Below are 17974 nucleotides of genomic sequence, written 5' to 3' on the forward strand. Positions count from 1 at the left end.
TTGAACTTTTTAGGGTACTGCAGATGATTTTCCCAAGTCTTCGAACCATTTCTCTGTTCCTCTAGCAATACGTGAGGCTGCTAGTTCCTTTGAATCTCTCGTAGCACATGGGATGGTCAGTCTTTTCAATTTTAGACATTCTAATGGGTGAGTAGTGATGCCTCGTTGCAGTTGTAATTTACATGGCTTTTACAACTATATGTTGAACATCTTTTGATGTCCTTCTTTGCCATCTGTGCCTCTGGTGAAGTGACTATTCAAAACTACTATCACGTTCTAACATGGTTGTCTGTTTTCTTGCTGGGTTTTGAGTGTTCTTTTTAAATTCCGGGTACAAGTCTTTTTATCAGATATGTAGCTTGCAAATATTTCCTCCAGTCTGTGGGTTATTTATTCTTTTAGCAGTGTCTTTCAAAGAGTAGAAATACTTAATGTATCTTTTTTTTTTCATTTATGAGTCACGCTTTTGGTGTTGTATTTGAGAACTCTTTGCCTAATCCAAGGTACAAAGGTGTTTTCTAGCTTCATAGTTTTAGGTCTTACATTTAGCCATATGGTCTGTTTTGAATTAGCTTATGTATATGTATGAGATATAGATCAAAGTTCTTTTTTTGCATCTAGATAATCAATATTTTTAAATTATTAAAATTATTATTAATTATTAATTTTTAAATTACTGGGGTGACATTGGTTAATAACATTCTATAAGTTTCAAATGTACAATCCTGTAATACATCATCTGCATATATCCCTTATTATTCTTTTAATACCCGTAAAATTTCTCGCGATCTCCTCTCTCTCATTCCTGATATTGGTGATTGGTATCTTCTCTCTAATCCCACCCACATTAACTTTCTCAAAGAACCTGCTTTTGGCTCCCTTGCTATTCTCTTATTGTTCTTCTGCTTTCTGTTTTTACTGGGTTTTGTTCTGATCTTAGTTACAGACCCTTAGTAACATTTAGAAAAGAAGGTGACTCTTACCATGCTGGCACTTTGCAATGCAGAGGAGGTGATACATTCCGAAGGATGCTTGCTGTGTGATTGACGGGTCAGTATGGGAACATAAAAGAGAGAGTTCTGCTGCCAGGGCCCCCAGACATGGAGTGTCCACCCTTGTCTAACGGAAAACAAAAGAGAAGATTCGTTGCTACGCGGAGTTGACATTAAACGTCTGCTTCAGACCTCTAGAATCATTTAACGGAAGGGACAAACATTCTCCGAGTGAAGCGGTTTCTTCAGCCTGATGGACATGTGGGTCACGTGAGAGAAATATCACTTCGAAATTTTTTTTCCAATGTAATATGAATGATAGTCAAGATCGTTCCATAGGACAGAGCCCCTGAGACTGAAAGACCTAGGCTAGGGAGATTAATGAAGGAAAGTCTTTATCCAGTGAGAATGGAGTCACGTTCAGTTAGAGAAAGGCAGGACACATCTTCATTAATTATGGGTCATAGAGATTTAAAGACCTGGCCTGTGGGAAGCTTAGCTTTGAATTGATCAATAATACTTTTGATTTTTAAAATGTATATATCTTCCCACCCCCATTAATTTCACTGACTCGACCATCTTTAGAAGACATAATTTAAAGAGAAAGTTAACTTGGCATTGTTTTGTGCTTCCATGACTGTGATAAGCTCTTGGTTTCCCTAGTCTGGAAAATGCTGGTGTGCTTCCCCCTGCTGGCTGTTAGCAAACATTGCAGAACAGAGAGCTGGATCATCCCCCGCTTGGCTTGTCAAAAAAAATCTCAGTGATAGCCAGGAACCCTTGACAAAGTATGAGAGCCTTCTGCTGCGCATGTGAATTTACACATTAATGCTTTCACAGTTGAGGCGTGCGCTGTGTGCAGGGGTCAATGAACCTTACAACTGGGACTGAAAGAGGCTGAGTATACAAGGATTCGTAGAATGAGACATGTTCATAAATATCTAAAAGGCAAGCGATGATGTCATTCAAAATATAGAAAACCTCCGTAAATATTGGCAGTTATTAAATAAATGTTTCTTCTCCATCTGAAAGGAAACAACGAAAAGGTCCAATAATAGCTCAGTGTTTGTGAAGGCGTAAGGCAATGGCCACGCTAATAATTGCAGGAAGGCAAACTAGAAGATGATAGTGCATTACTAAACTTCCGTCGTTCATACGTTTTCATCTGTTATCTTTCTGAACATTTCTAAGCACATACTCACATACTTGTACAAACATGATCATTTTTGTATTGCTGGCAGTAGAAAAAAACCCCAAAATATACCAAAATATTCATTTGAAATGCCCATCAGCTGAAGAACAGTTAAGTAGACTATATTAAAATTATGGAGTATATGCTGTGGTTAAAAGAATGAAATAAATCTATGCAAATATCTTTAGGACATACTGTTCAGTGCAAAAAGCAACTTGCAGGACCAGATGTAAATAGGATGTGGCTTTAGTAATGAAATACAGAAATGTAGTTTTCGGAAGCAGGTGGCCTCATAGCATTCTGTGACTTACGAATCCTTTGGCTTTCCTGGATGCAAAGCTCAGTACCCTGGTGATGATCACCAGGGCTCTCTCCTGCAGATAGAAAGTATCTTCACTCATCCACACGGCCATTTCCTGTTGAAAACACAAGAGTTATAGTGTTTTCATTTCCACAGATAGTGGAAATGTCCCCGAGTCGAGGGGCACCACTGTCTTCTGATTATTTTACACCCAACTTACATTTATTTAAAAAACACACACTAACCAGCTAGTACACCTGTCTACTAGTATAGAATACTCCTTCATCTACTGTGGTTGGTAGCCCTGGGTTTTATTTCATTGATCCAACAGGTGTTTATTAATATCCACTGTGACAGTCATATTGCCAGGCAGCGTAGAGAGTTTAACACGTGACTAGGAGGGCATCACCGGCTGCTTCTCCTCCTTTTTGTCTTTCAAAATACATATTCTTTCTTCTTTTAAAAATCACAGGATCTGATTTTCAGCTAAAAAAAAAAAAACACATTAAAATGTTATCTGATCCTGAAATGTCATCTTATCCCAGAATTTTCTTTCCAGATTCACCACCCAGACGTGTTCTGGCTCATGGTTGCAGAGTGCATTCCTGTAGGCGGCTTGGTTAGAAAATTCTTGCTGCTTTTGATTTCGGTCTGCCTTGCTGTAACGTCTGTCTGTCTGTCCTAGATCCTCAGATACAGGCCCCTAGTTAAGACCTTGGGAAGGGAAGAAAACTGTGTGATTCCCACGTGCCAACCACCGTTAACAGATTTCTTCAGGCACAGTACTTAGGCCAGTGGTCGGCCGAACCCCTTTTCCTTCAAGTGCTGCCATTGTGTGAAACTGTTCTGAAGCCCACATCCTTGGGCTGAGGAGTCCATAAATTGCAGGGCGGTCAGCTTCTGCCTTTTCCAGGAGGGAGGTTCAGCTCTTTTTGAGAATCAGGAGTGTTTCTAGACATGGCAAGACGGTTAAGTAACAGACTTCCGAATCAGAGCAGCTTCTCCACTCACTAGCACGAAACACGTGACTGTCACTCTCTCTGCCACCATTTCCTCATCTGCAAAATGGGAGCGATGACAGTTGCTTCCTCATAGGGTTATCTTATGGGGTAAGTGCGATAACTCGGGTATTAAGTGCCTGACATAGGCCAACCGCTCAGAGCATGCGTGCGGAGCGGCTCGCATCCATGGGGCGATGTTAACTACTTTAAAAGGTTGTGAAATTAAAATTTTTTAAGTGCACAGAAAACACTTGGCTCGAATTAGGCACAAATGAGCTCACGATGTTTCATTTTCCTTCACATTCCTTCTTGTCCTCGTAGATATCAATTTGGCTTCTTTACTTGGATGTATTTTATGATTTGGACAACCCACATGGATGCTCCTGGTAGAGTAAGTCAGTCTGGTTTTCCAGAATTGCCAGACAGCTGCCGCCTGATGCCTCATCACACTATGAATGCAAAATTAAAGATCTCAAGACATCCAGAGCAGTCTTCTGTCCCTGGCTGGGCCATGGAAAACACAGTGAGGGCTTGAATGAGAAACTGAGTTTTGGGATGGCTGTTCGGCCTTCCTCTGACCCCGGGGTATCCATGGAGATGGGATGCTCACGGGATTCCGTAGCCCCGGAGTTGTCAGGGAAGGACATGCGTATAGACACCGTCCCAGTGCGGTTCATTTTACGTGGGTCCGAAGGCCATCTAGGCCAGTCCCCCGCTTCTCTGCTGCCCATGATGGGTTCGCTCTTACATTGCCACCTAATACTCGGCTTCTCAAATGTGTGTTGATGTCATCCTCCCAAAATTAACTTCTTAAAAGTCTGTCTCTATAATTCAAATAAAGGGAAGTGATTTCATTTGGAGGATAATCACACTCCTTGGAAAGAAAACATTTTCTTCAGCCCTGAGATATTGGAAGGAGAAACAAGCATGGCAAAGGGGAAATAATCCGTGAAACATGGTCAGCTTTTTAGAGTTATGGCAAGAAAACAATATTTCTCATTTACCCTTTACCTTTAAGATTTGCAGTTTGTACAGGTCTTTAGACACTAAGATCAGAAGAGTGTCCTCATACACGTTTAAAATATTTTGGTGTAAATTCTGAAAAACAAGGAGCCACATAACCAGTCAGCCAGCCAGCCTTACATCAAATTTTATCCAATGTCTATAGTTTTGCATCCTGGCATCTTAAGTTCTCCCCCATAAACCGAAGGTAGGAAGGACGAGCTGTAGCTGTGCAGAGACCTCGCCCGGTGCCCCCGGCCACAAGTCGCTCCTGCACCTTACGGGGGCCCATGCTCTGCGGAGCTGTGCAGAGGAGTCAGGGACCACGCATGCTGCCGGTGTCACTCTGGGACTCTCCCTGCGTCCACCTCTCCCTGCTCACATTCCCTCTTTGCAGCTCCTGCCAGTAAACTCCTCATCCTCGCTAAACCAATTAAGCAAAAATCCATTCACCCCTTTATTTGTTCCTATAAAACCAGTACAGTCCATTAAATCCCATGGGTCGTCGCATTCATACAGAGCCCAAGGGTAGAGATGAGCGCTGGGAAGTACTGTGCATCCACCTTAACTCCTAAGAGAGCGAGGAGAACACCACAAAGTTTGCGACCTGCCTGGAGAGACGTTTCTGAGGACGACTGTGGTGCATCCTGATGTCCCACCGTGATGGCGGGAAGCAAAATCCTACCTCCAGGTCCTTGTTGTTGTTGCGGCTGCTTATTTCTCTCAATTTGTCAAAACTTGGTATAGAAAATGTCTTTTTAAAGGACGACTCTATCATGGTCAACTGAGCTTCAAACTGCAGCAAGGGATCCACAAAACTGGCAAGAAAAATGTGCAATTATTACATTGAGGAGAGAACAAACCTAACCTAACTTTAATGGCTTTTTCTTAGTGCTAAGAGAGATCGTACTAGAAAATGAAGCCCAGCTTTTGGCTTTATATAACACGTGGGTTTTAAATAGTCTCATAAAACTGACAATGAAGCATTCAATATAAAGGAATGATTTTTTTTTTTTATTGGCAAAAACATCATTTGTAATTAGTTATTTGGAAATGGGACTTTTTTTTCCTCCATAGACATAGTAATGTAAAGAGTGGTTATGTTCTCAGCCAAGGCCATGAAGCTATGCTGAGCGTTAGGTGGTTGAAATATATTACTGCCACAGTTTTTCTCTAATCCATGATATGATATTTCTCACATTTTAATATAACCGAATTGGAATGCATCTTCCAACTGATGGCAAGAGAAATGTGCCCATCGGTGAGCAGCTAGAAAAGTAAGTTGTGACACGGTTGTTTTTCCTTTGGTATGTGTGTGATCTGAATACCAGTCCTTCCTGATTTTTTTGAGGTGAAAATAATTCTTTACTTTTTGAAAAGATGGTGATATAGATGGTAAGGTAGGAAATCCCCTGCTGGACTCAGAATCTCTTTTCTCTACTGAACAAGACATTCTAAATGTCTGAGGAGCCACTGTTTAAAAGAGAATCTCTTGGGTAGTTTCCAGATCTTGGGAAGATGGGTTTGACTTATTCATGAGCTCTACTAGATTATCAGACTCTGAACAGGTATCTATCAAAAGTTTCTAGTAGAGTGTTTTAGAAGAAGGTGTTTAACTTCTAGGGATATATAATCTGGTTTAGGAAAATGCAAAATTAAGATTTTGATGAAATAGAAAATAGTGTCTCAAATTTTAAATGTGAAGAAGGCTGAGAGTCAGACGCTGATAACACTAAAGAAGAAAGCCACGTGCACATCTATGTGTCAGCATGGGCAACTGTCGGCAAGTACACATTTTTTTGGTCTACGTATAATTGGTTTTCAAATGAGACATTGTTAAGTTACTAACGTGTGTTACAACAAGTGATGTTTTAGTGTAAGCATTTTCTTTTATTCTAGAATGTGCAACCAGGTGGTATAGAAAGGAGTTTGAGAAGAAAAACATTCCTCATTAAATTACTGTACGAGTTTGCTTTTGTTAAATTTTTGAGCTAAATGTTTGCTTCAAAGATTGAAGTGAGAAGTAGAACAGATATACTAAAAATATTACTTGGGAATTTTTGTTTTATGAAGCAGCAAGTTTTAGATAAGCTCAATAAAAAAAGGCAATATATATTTTTACAAGCATAATTTCAAGAATCACAATTGAATAAAAGAAAGTAGATGCCTCCTAATGAGAGCATGGGAAATTATATTAAATATGATCAGAAACAAATCAGGGGGCCATATTAATAGGATACTATGTTTAATTCAAATCAAAGAGTATTAAGAGAGATGTATACAATTCTTATAAAATAATACAAGGCATAATTTATAATGTGAAATATCCGGAATCACATAGAAATAAAATTTATAAATCGTTAGATATAATTTTTAAAATATATGTTATTCAATTATTAAAGATATGAGGAAAATAGAAATTATTAAAGATACAAGAAATAGAAACAGTAGAAAGATTAAGCATTTGGTTTTCAGCATGTGGTAGGTAAAAATAAAAATTCTGCAAAAGAAGAGACCTTTAATATAACTAATAAGGAAGTATACTTATATACATAATAAATTGTATTAACTGAGATCACGAGGATTATATTTTCAGATAATCATGGAATGCTGACACATATTTATCATATGCTTCACCATAGAAAGTTCTAAATATGAAAGGATGTACGTTTCATTCTATCATCGCAATGAGAAATCTATTTTTAAATTTATAAGATTCAAAGGACTCAGAAATACTTGAATGCTATCAAGAGTTTTTCTCACTTAAAATGACAGAAAAATAATGCACTAAGCTTATCACTCATCGGTGCAGGTCTTCTGGGCCACAAACTGACAGCACATGCTAAAAGCTCTAAGAAGGTTCATCCTATTTTTACTAGTTCGGGTTCTGGGGAAGCAGCTCTCAGAACGGGATGCAGAGAAACCAGAGAAGAAGCGAAGGGAGGAAGGGCCTGGGGTGGCCGGAAGTGCCAAGGAGGGTTTCGCCAGGCCGATGGAGGCTCCTTAAGCCCAGTCGCCCACTGGAGCTGCTCGTCCCGCCATGCTGGGTCATCGGCGGGGGCAGCCTGCAGAAGCGAGGCCTCAGCGATGGTCCCGGTGGACACACACCGTCGACCAATCAGAATTCGCAGGAGCAAGCCCTTTACACGGTGGCCCATCATCTACGTCGATGGCCTCACTCTCAGATATTTCAAAGGCGTATGGTAGAGAAGATACAGTCTTTTATGTACAAAGATGATTGTCGTAATATTGGAAAAGATAATGCAGAAAATTTTTAATGTGAGAATATTATACTATATTGAAATGGAAGTGTGACTGTATGGAAGAATAAAAACCTAAGACAAAATGCCCAAATGAAAAGTATTACAGAAAATTGAGTGCACGGTCTGCTTATGATTCTGCACTCATGATCTGCCTATCCATGGAACACAGAAAGACTGGGAAAGAACATGAGAAAGAGAGAAAGAACAGTTGCTGAGTTAGGATGGTGGAATTCTGAGTCATTTTTAATTTTTCGCCGTTGTGATTTTCCTCTGTTACATTTTAAGATGTTCAATCAGTGAAATAAGAGAGAATTGCAGTTTATGGTACCTGGAATTCATGGCCAGGATCATGGCTTGATTACTTAAGAGGCTCGCGTATGCATCCCAAAGCCTGGTGGCCACAGGCTCCTGGAAGTACCAGGAAAAAGAGAAAAATCAGTGATAACGGACTCATCACGTCATGTGTAGGTCTCCCATCCTGGGCTGGAACATAAGCCCAAGAGTTCATAGAAGTTTTGAGACCAAACTGTAATTACACCCACGATACCGAATGCGGGCCTTTTACAGGCATCCAGTGCGCTTATCGAATTCGCATTTCCAGACCCGGTTTCGTGAGGCATGCTTTCCACCGCGGAACCGTTAGGTGCGATCTGCTCAGGGTGGCGTCTGCCTCTAACGATGCTGGCAGGGGGACGGAAGTCTAAGCTATGGGCGACAGAAGGGGAACCACGTGCAGGTCAATGCACAGCTGTGGAGCGAAACGGTTGAAACTCGTCGGCGAGGGTCGGCGAGATTCCACGGAGAGCTCCCGGTGCTCCACTGGAGAGACAGGAGACCGTGAGAAAGCCCGATGGAACGGCAGCTCCCTTCTCCCGTGCACCCCGCTTTGCTCACGCGAGCCTCTGTTGCAAAGTCGTTTTCTTGTATCACGGCCGTGAGTGCTGTTTATGGACATTCTCGCTCTCTACTTCTGAAGTAGCTCAAAGTCCATTTTTAGGTGCTGCTGCATGATGATGATATGTCTGAGGGGACTTATGTCCTCTACTGCGTAGGCGGGGCCCGCCCCTGATGACTTGTCACCCCGAAAGGCCCTCCTCTGTTTGCTCCGTGCCGGTCCTCTGACTCCGGCCTTGCATGCCCTGTGGCACCTTTGTGCTGCCTCTGTGGGATGTGGCGGCTACCCCCGATGGGCTAGGGCCAGGCGCCTGTCCATCGGGTCCCTGTTATGGGCTGCGTGGTTATGGCCTCTTGAAATTTACATGTTGAAACGCTAATGCCCGGCGTGATGGCGTGAGGAGGTGGGGCCTTTGGAGGTGGTTCGAGTTAGATGAGGTCATGGGGGTGGGACCCCCCTCAATGGGGTTAGCGCCTTTATAAGAGGAGACCCCAGAGAGCTTGCTTTCAGTCTCCCTCTGCCATATGCAGATGCAAGGAGAAGACTGTCTGAAAAGCGGGAGGGGGTGGGCTCTCACCGGACGTGCATCTCCTGTGCTCCGGCCCTGGGCCGCCCAGGACTATGGGAAATGATTCTCCGTCGTTTAAGCCACCTGGTCTGGGGCGTCTCGTTAAACCAGCTCAAACTGACTAAGGTAGTCAGATAAGCTTCCTGACTGGGAGTCCGAACTCAAAGACGGTGTTTTCTCGCTAGTCGTAAGCACCCTGCCATGGCCTTTCCAGGACACAGCATGTCGAGTGTCATCTAGTGTCCCCTCCCTGGGCAGTGCTCAGACTGAGTGCAGAGCACTCGCTCGCTTCTCTCGGATGTTTATATTTGTGCCCACCATTGGTTCTGAGCAACGTCAAACATGATTCTAATCGTGAGAGAATAAGTCTTTGCTGTGTTGCTTGTTAGTATAAGGCACGTTATTATTGCTTATAGAACATAAAACCTGCTGTGACAGGCGACTCTCACTGTAATGGTGGTTTGTCTGTTTTGAAATAAGGACATGTTTGTCCTCATGACCGTTTTCGTTCAGTTCTCTGGCAGTGACTAACTGCACAGTCTGTCTACACGAGCAATTTCCCTGGGACTGTGGCCTCGGCGGGAGCTTTCACGGGGCAGGTCCTGACTGGGCCTCGCGTCCTCGGAGGTCAGTGCACGACACTTAGAATCTAATCACGGGCTCAACGTGGGCAGTACGTCTAGGGGCTGGAAAATGCTGGCTCGGATCCCCGGGGACCCCTCCAGCGATTTGAATTTAACAGGTTTGTGTTCACGACCAGACATCAGCGTTAATAAACAAAACGCGCCCCCCGCCCCGGTGATTCTGACATGCGGCCGGTGAGAAGCACTTTTTAGGTGAACTATTTTCATTCAGTCCCAGAGTTCGCTGGCATGGCGGTAAATTGTCATTTCCTTGCTCTGTGGTCACATGGCCCTCTGCCTCCCATCCCTTAGCCAGATCGTCGCTGCGGCTCCATCACCAGGTTGTTCTGCCCGTATTACTGTGACGTCACATCTCGTGGCGGTTCCCTGATTAAAAGCATATCCCGTCCATGTCATGGTGTGCTTTTTCCCTGTGCCATGTCACCGCTGATGTTTAAGGCAAAAAGCCACGTTGAGGAGCAATAAGGATTGACCAGCTTCCAGGGGTGTCATTCTAGGAAGTTATAAGAATTAGCCAGAAATTTCACCTGCTTTCCCCAGTTAGGCTTTTTATTATTGTTCTGAATGTGTAACCAGTGTTACCAGAAATTCTCCAGTGCCTCCTCTGGTGGGGGTGTGATTGTCACTCTGGCTTTAACTTCTGTTCTGTGGCTAAGTTCCCTTTTATCTCATGAATCAATTACTCTTAATCATGATGGACCTGCCTTTGAAACCCACAGGAAATGATAAAATGGTCATAATCCTGGGACTCTTACTTGGTGACATGTTTCATAACCTGGGCTCCAGGACCAGTCAGGTGGGCCTTAAGCTTCCGTGGTTATTTTTGGGCTTTCTTCTCTAAGCTGACCATCTGCTATATATACATACATCTTACATCGTTGACATTTTTGTTCAATATCTGTTGTCATTTGGGGCCAGAAAAATTGGAGTCATGCCAATTTGACTAGCTCTTTAAATTTCAGATGTTTCAAATCACACACATACAATGTGTGCTTCTGAGGCCACCTTAGCGGGGTAGCAGGGGAGAGGGATTATCATAATACCCAGTGTTCTGAAGGGATCTGAACTCTTTTGTAGTTAATTCCCAGACAATTCTGGGAAAGCTCAAAGGGAGCCTTGACCTTGGTCCTCTAGGGTGTGACGTGAGTCTGCCCCTTTTCCTCCACCTGCAGACTATCTCCTTGCTCTGACAACAGCAAAACATCAAAAAGTGCAGACACACGGGCCGTCTGGATCGGGGGCCTGCACATCCAGCGCCCTCAGCTCTTGGGCCTCCTGTCTGTGCCGGCGTCTCACTGAGGCCGGCTTCGCCGTTCTGAGGCTCTCATGCCCCTCCCAGCCTTGCCAAGGCCAGACGTTGAGAGAGCTGAGGTCTACTCCCCGAATAAATTCACCCACCACTCCCAAAGCTAGTTAACTTACTTGCCACCGCTGCAGAAGCCCCTGGAACTGTGCACTCTTTTTCTTGTGGTTCTTCTAGTTTTCACTTTTCTCATATTGCACATTTGGGTCCTAGTCCCTAACTTGACCCAGCGATGAAACTTAGAACGAACTCTTAAAGCATTCTACCCTGTTTACTTAAACATTTTAAAAAGTAGTGCACGCACATGCGCAGCACAGTAAAAACGGTGCACAGTGGACAAAGTCTCCACGTCTCCCCACCGTCTCCTGCCCCGTACGCTCCTTCCCGCCCCAGAGTCTGCGACGGTGGCTCTGTGGTTTCCTGTGCATCTGCCAGAGATACAACCTCCAGACACAGCAGTGTCGAGGAGCCTGGAAAATGGTGCTGTGCTTTCCTGTAACTGCTGCCACTCTGCTCTGTCCCTCCTCTCTTTGCCGGCCTCCCATCCAAGATTCCCTCCTAGATACTCGTCTCCCGTCTTGATTCTGATTCCATGAATTTTTCATCTCTTTTGGTTATTATAACAGCTTCACCATTATTATTCATATGGAATCCTGTTCTTTAAAAATCTTCAGCCTCCTAATTTATTTACAGGTCTTCCTCCATCGCCAGGACATGCAAGATTCTTGGTTTAAGGGTTGGCATAGTAGAGCTTGGTGCTTATATTGGTGATGCTGGAACCAGACTTTAGAAGTTTGTATCCTATCTCTGCCACTTGGTAGTTCTGTGTGACCTTGGGAAGGTCACCTCCTGTCTCAGTTTCCTGTTTTGTCAAGTGGGGATAATAGTAGTCCTTACCCTACAGGACTGCTGTGAGGATTAAATGAGTTATCCATTTAAACTGCTTGGAGCATGCCTAACACGTTATTAATGCTCTGTGAGCGTGAGCTACTTTTAGTATTATTGGAAGGGGAAAGGGGTTTCCCCTCTCACAGTCCCCCCATCTTTATTTCTCTGGGGTTATGGCTGTGAACTGGGGAAAAAAAATATATAAAAGTATATATATATATATATATATATATATATATATATATATATATATATATATATATATATTTGTTTTTGGTCTGCCCACAGCATGGTGCGTTGTCTTTCTGCAGGCTATCGCTTCTGACACTGTTTGGTGGGAAGGGTATGCGGCTGCATAGCAGACCAGTCAGGGGCTGGGTGGGCCAACCCCTGTACCGCTGTGAGCGGGACGCGTCAAAACCTTCATCCTTTTCAGGTTGCGCTGAAGTTCGTTCCCCGGGGCACGTGAGGGTGAGCGAGAACATGACTCTGCAGGGGGAAAGCTAAAAACGGTTTTCAACCAAACTGCCATTTATTTATTTATTTATTTTTACTTTCACCTACGCATATGTATTTAAACATTAATTACGATAGCCTCGTAATGGAGAGAATGAACGAATTGGGCCTCGCCTCCACCCCCAAGAGATTTCAGTTACATTAATGTCCTTAAAGAGTATGACTTACCATGTGGTATCATTGCACACTGGACCGCAGGCGATGGAGACTCTTAGCTGGTCAGAGAGAAGGAGGAGACTAGTTAAAAGGGAAGACACTTAATTTCTCTTATCACCGAGTGGGACGTATGCTGAAATCTGAAGCTAGTATGACCTTGATGGCAAAGTCACACACACACACACACACACACACACACACACACACTTAAAACTTCAAATTCGTTGTGAATATTACTGAACAGCACTTAACAAAAAGATTAGCAAACAGGATTCAGAACCACCCTAAAAGAGTAATGAACTATAACCAAATGGTCTTTACTCCAAACACACAAGGATAGTTCAATGAAAGGAAACTTACAATAAAATTCTTAACATTAATTGCTTAACAAAAACATTCACATAATTTTTATTGAGGCAAAAAATCTGATAGTTTCGAATCTATTTTCTTGATAATAATTCTTAATAGAACAGATATGGGGTTAATTTTTTAATGTGTTGTAGAAATACAAAAGCCACGACCAGAGGTAGTAAAGAAAGACGCAGAAGCATTATCCTAAAAGAACACGATGAAGGTGACCACGGCTGCTGCTGCCCTTTACCGGTTCTGGGCAGCCCATCCACTATCATTAGAAAATGGAAAGAAATGAAATATATTAAGATCAGAAAGGAAAAGGCGACATTAATTTTGAATTGTTTACTTCAATAATTCGAATCACTTACTTCAAAAAGAATAGGAACGTCTTTTAAATTTCTCTGATATCAAAATGATTTAATTAGAATTGGAGTCATCGATGACTGATGTGTTTCGTAAAATTCCCTTATAAAATCTTTAGGACCTGCTATGTTTTTGTTTGTTCGTTTGTTTGACCAGCCCTTTGACGGTCATTTTTATTTCTTCTGTTTTAATTACTCTGTTTAGATTTTCTAGGTCTTCTGTCTAATCCCTTTTTAAAAAATAATTTTGGGGAATGATTTTAGATTTACAGAAAAGTTGCGCAGAGAATGGAGTGCTCATGCAGCCCACACCAGTTTCCCCCAGCGTTCACATCTTCTGAAACCATGGTGCAGTCGTCAAAACTAGGAAGTTACTATTGGTGCAATTTCATTAACTTCACTATAGGCTTTATTTGGATTTCATTCATTTTTCCACTGATGTCCTTTTCCTGTTCTGGGATCCAATCCAGAATCCCACGTTGCATGTGATCATCACGTCTCCTTCATTTCCTCTGATCTGGAGCTGTTTTACAATCTCTCCTTATTTTTGAAGAGGATTGGCCAGAGATTTTTCTAGAGTAGCCCTCAGTTTGTATTTATCTGGTATTTTTTTCCCTGCTTTTAAAAAGAATGTCACAGAAACAAAGTGTTCATTTCATCATGAGAAAGTACCAGATTTAGAATTTCTTCGTTAGTCCCGCGATTTTTCTCTTATCGAATTCGAGAGTTCAGCTTTGTCTTGAGGGCACGCCTTCTTTCTTTCGACCTTCCTTGGATTTATTTTGTCCTTTTTTGTCACTTCTTATTTTGGATATTTGATTCGATTATTGTCATTCTTTCTGGTTTATTATTCTAAGTATTGAAGGTTAAGCATTTTTCTCTGTGCCCCGTTTTGGCTGTATACCGTAGGTTCTCATGTGTAGTGTTATCAATATTGTGTAATTTCGATATTAATTTCCTCTTTGACCCAAGGATTCTTTAAAATAGAACAGTTTAGATGGCAAATAGTAAGGTACTTTTTTGTGTTTGTGTGTTTGTTTCATATGTTCATTATTACTTTCTAATTTTCTTTTGCATTGTGATCAAAGAATGCCTCTATTTCTACATTTTGAGATTCATACAGAAAATTCTAGCCTAACATATGGTTATTCTTTATGAATATACCTTTTTGTGGGCATTAGAAAAAAAGAAACGTTCTTTGTTTCCGTGGATAGAGATTGATATATGGCTCTCTCCCTCTCTCCGTGCCCCTCGCTCGCTCTCTCTCTCTCTCTCTCTCTCTCTCTCTCTCTCTCACACACACACACACACACCTACTTACTTCTGTTTCCTGAATTCTCCCTTTTTTGACTCCCTGATTTCATGCTGACAGAGGTGAGTTAAAATCTTCTACCACTAATGCTACAAAAGAATTTTTTGTATTGCTACATAAACGAGTAACTTTCCTATATTTTTTGCTTTGCTTTATCAATTTCGATGCTATTATGTTACCTGGCACGTAGGTTGTATTAATTTTCTATTGCTGTGACAGATTACTACAAACTTAACGATCAGAAAGCCACCCATTTATTGTTTGACAGTGTCTGTAGGTCAGAAGGTCAGGCTCTGTTTAGGATTTTAAATAAACAAGATTCAGTATGCATTCACCTGGCTGGAATCAACTCATTGGCATCGACTGCTCTCTCACTTAAGGCTCAGCATCGTCTTTCATTTAGGACATTTAGATCGTTGGCAGAATTCAGTTAAAAATCTCACAGGAGTAAATACATAAATGAAGACATTTTAGGACACATCTAGAATTTTCCCCACGACACAGTTTTTGCTATTCTTTATTCTTACACGTGTATGATTTATTTTAATAAATAAATCGTGACCAACATTTTCGGTTGATGTTTAGACTCTTTAGTCTCGTGAACATTTCACCACCTGATGAGTTTCTCTTTTCCCTGACTCCTTGAAATCCAGCTTCACTGAGGAAAATGAAATGTCTTCAGGAGGGGAGCTCAGTTTTAGAGCTTGAGTGCTCGGTGTGCGACCCAACGTATGTGCGTATCGACGTATGGGTGGTTTAGACTGCCAGAAGTTAACACGAGAGCTCGAGATGCCTGCAGGTCAGGAGGGACATAGTAAGGCGGTGGAAAGGAAAATAGACATGCAGTTAGGAGATTAATTAACAAAAATAAACTCTTCCAGTTGGCAAATCTGGTAAGAACTATAGAAGAGGGCCATGGTGAGGTAAATTCTATATATCCATCCTTCTTTCTTTTAACAGAACAGAATAAAAAAACCTAAGAAAAGTAGTCAAAGCTAGAAAGAAGACAGGCTTTTGACGGACTGAAGGGTTAATAGGAGAAAAGTCACTTACTTGAGTGTAGCTATTCTGTAATTGTTGGTGCCGGGTAATGAGGAGGATCTCAAGTAGTTTTACCTCTTAGTCAAAGGTAAACTACTCTATCAACCAAAGGAATCCTTGGAGATGTTGTCAGTGGCCGTGGCAACTATATATTTCAAAGATTCCGTTCTAGAATGGGTGTGGTTCCTGCCTAGATTGTACTGACATGCCCAGGAGGCTGCTCATACTCACTCATCACTACTGAGAAGAGAAGCTTCTGGTTTGTATTTTATCAGCACTGAAAGGAAGTTCTGCAAACCAACAGCCAGATAGAAGGTGGGCATGGGACATGAATAGAAAATTCACCAAAGAGGGTAACCGAATGGTCAATAAAGATGAAAAGAGGCTTAATCTCCCTTGGAGTCATGGAAATGCAGACCAATGAAGTACCATTTCACAACAAATACATAAAAATAAAGTAATAACTAAAAATAAGTGAAAATTTGTAGATGATAGCCATTCTGACAGGTGTGAGATGATATTACATTGTGGTTTTAATTTGCATTTGTCTCATTGGTGACGTTGAGCATCTTTTCATATGTCTGTTGGCCGTCTGTATGTCCTCTTTGGAGAAATGTCTGTTCAGGTCCTCTGCCCCTTTTTAAACTTGTTTGTTTCTCTGCTGTTAAATGGTATGTGTTCTTTATGTATTTTGGGTATTAACCCCTTATTAGATGTGTCATTTGTGATTATCTTCTCCCAGTTGGCAGGTTGTCTTTCATTTTGTTGATGGTTTCTTCACTGTGTAGAGCTTTTTAGTTTGATGGGGTCCCATTTGTTTCTTTGTTTCTTGTGTTGCCTTTGCCCGCAGAGACATATCCAGAAAGATGCTGCTAAGCCTAATGCTAAAGAGTTTGCAGCCTGTGTTTTATTCTAGGAGTTTTGTGGTTTCAGGTCTTAAATTTAAGTCTTTAATCCACTTTGAATTTATTTTTGTATATTTTTGTATATATATTTTTTAAATCAAAAAGATTTTGGCCATTATTTTTACAAAGCTTTTTTTCTATTTTTTTCTCTTCTCTCCTTCTATGACTCACTAGGCATATTTTGGTATACTTGATGATATCCCATGAATCCCTGAGGCTCTGTTTATTTTTTACTCATTCATTTTTTACTCATTCCTTTTTACTCCTGTTCTTTAGATTGGATGACATCAGCTGACCTATTGTCAAGTTTTTTGATTTTTCCTTCTGCTACTTAAATCTTCTGTGAGCCCTTCCAGTGAATTTTTTATTTCTGTTGTACTTTTCTATTTGGTTGTGTTGTAGAATTTCTATATCTTTTTGATATTCTCTATTTGGTAAGAGAGACATTGTTTTTATACTTTTCTTTAGTTTTTTTAGAGACATGGTTTCCTTAATTTCTTTCACCATATTTATAATAGTTTACTAGAAGTCTTTTCTGGTAAGTAGAACATCTGGTTTCCTCATGGGCAGTTTCTGTTGATTGCTTTTTCTTCTTGTATATGGACTATACTCTGGTTTTTCTTCGCATGTGTCATAATTATTGTCATTAACATCTAGTTATGTAAAATAATATAATATGGCAGCTCTGGAATCATATTGTTCCCCTCTTCAGAGTTCATTGCTATGCTTGTAATTGTTGTTGATGGCTTTCTTTTGTGAACGTAGTGATTTTACTGGACTAATTCTGTAAAGTCTGTATTCTTTGCCACATGTGGCCACTGAATTCTTTGTTCAGTTAGCTATTGATAGGGCAGGGATTTCCTTAAAGGCTTTGAACCAGAAAACCTTCCAGCCTTTGCTAAAGGGATCTGTGCGTGTGTTGTGGAATGCTTCCTACACATCCGGCAATTTACAGTACTGCCTTGGGCCTTTCCTTCATAATTGCAAAATATCTCGAAGTCGCCCAGAGGTGAGAGATTCCAACCTTCCCAGGTCTTCTCTTGGCGTGTGCAGATCCTTGCACATGGACATGACTTCTAGACATCCAGAAATTTGTCAGAGTTTTCAAAGCCTGCTATGGTCATCTCATTCCCTATTTTCCTTTTGAGTTTTTTGGTTGGCTTCCTGTTTGCCCCAACTGGTATTGCCACCTCAGGCAGCTGCAGCATTAAACAGTTGCCACTGGTCGGTTTTGACAAATGCTCTGTGAATAGGGCTGTTTGCACTGGAAGAGGTTCGA

The 17974-nt window shown here is 41.5% G+C and overlaps 1 protein-coding gene across 1 annotated transcript in view; it reads right to left on the minus strand.

Moving 5' to 3' along the window:
* Positions 1–9978, minus strand: part of MROH9 (maestro heat like repeat family member 9) — a 35113-nt gene extending 25135 nt beyond the window's left edge. The window contains exons 1-6 of the mRNA XM_039881117.1: positions 9892–9978; positions 8080–8159; positions 5174–5306; positions 4498–4584; positions 2496–2600; positions 984–1119 (exon numbers count right to left, since the gene is read on the minus strand). Coding sequence (XP_039737051.1) covers positions 984–1119; positions 2496–2600; positions 4498–4584; positions 5174–5306; positions 8080–8159; positions 9892–9978 — 628 coding nt within the window. The remainder of the gene's footprint in view (positions 1–983; positions 1120–2495; positions 2601–4497; positions 4585–5173; positions 5307–8079; positions 8160–9891) is intronic.
* Positions 9979–17974: the final 7996 nt, after the last annotated feature.

This window comes from Pteropus medius, unplaced genomic scaffold (genome assembly GCF_902729225.1).
Source record: "Pteropus medius unplaced genomic scaffold, Ma_sr-lr_union100, whole genome shotgun sequence".
Taxonomy (NCBI): Eukaryota; Metazoa; Chordata; class Mammalia; order Chiroptera; family Pteropodidae; genus Pteropus; species Pteropus medius.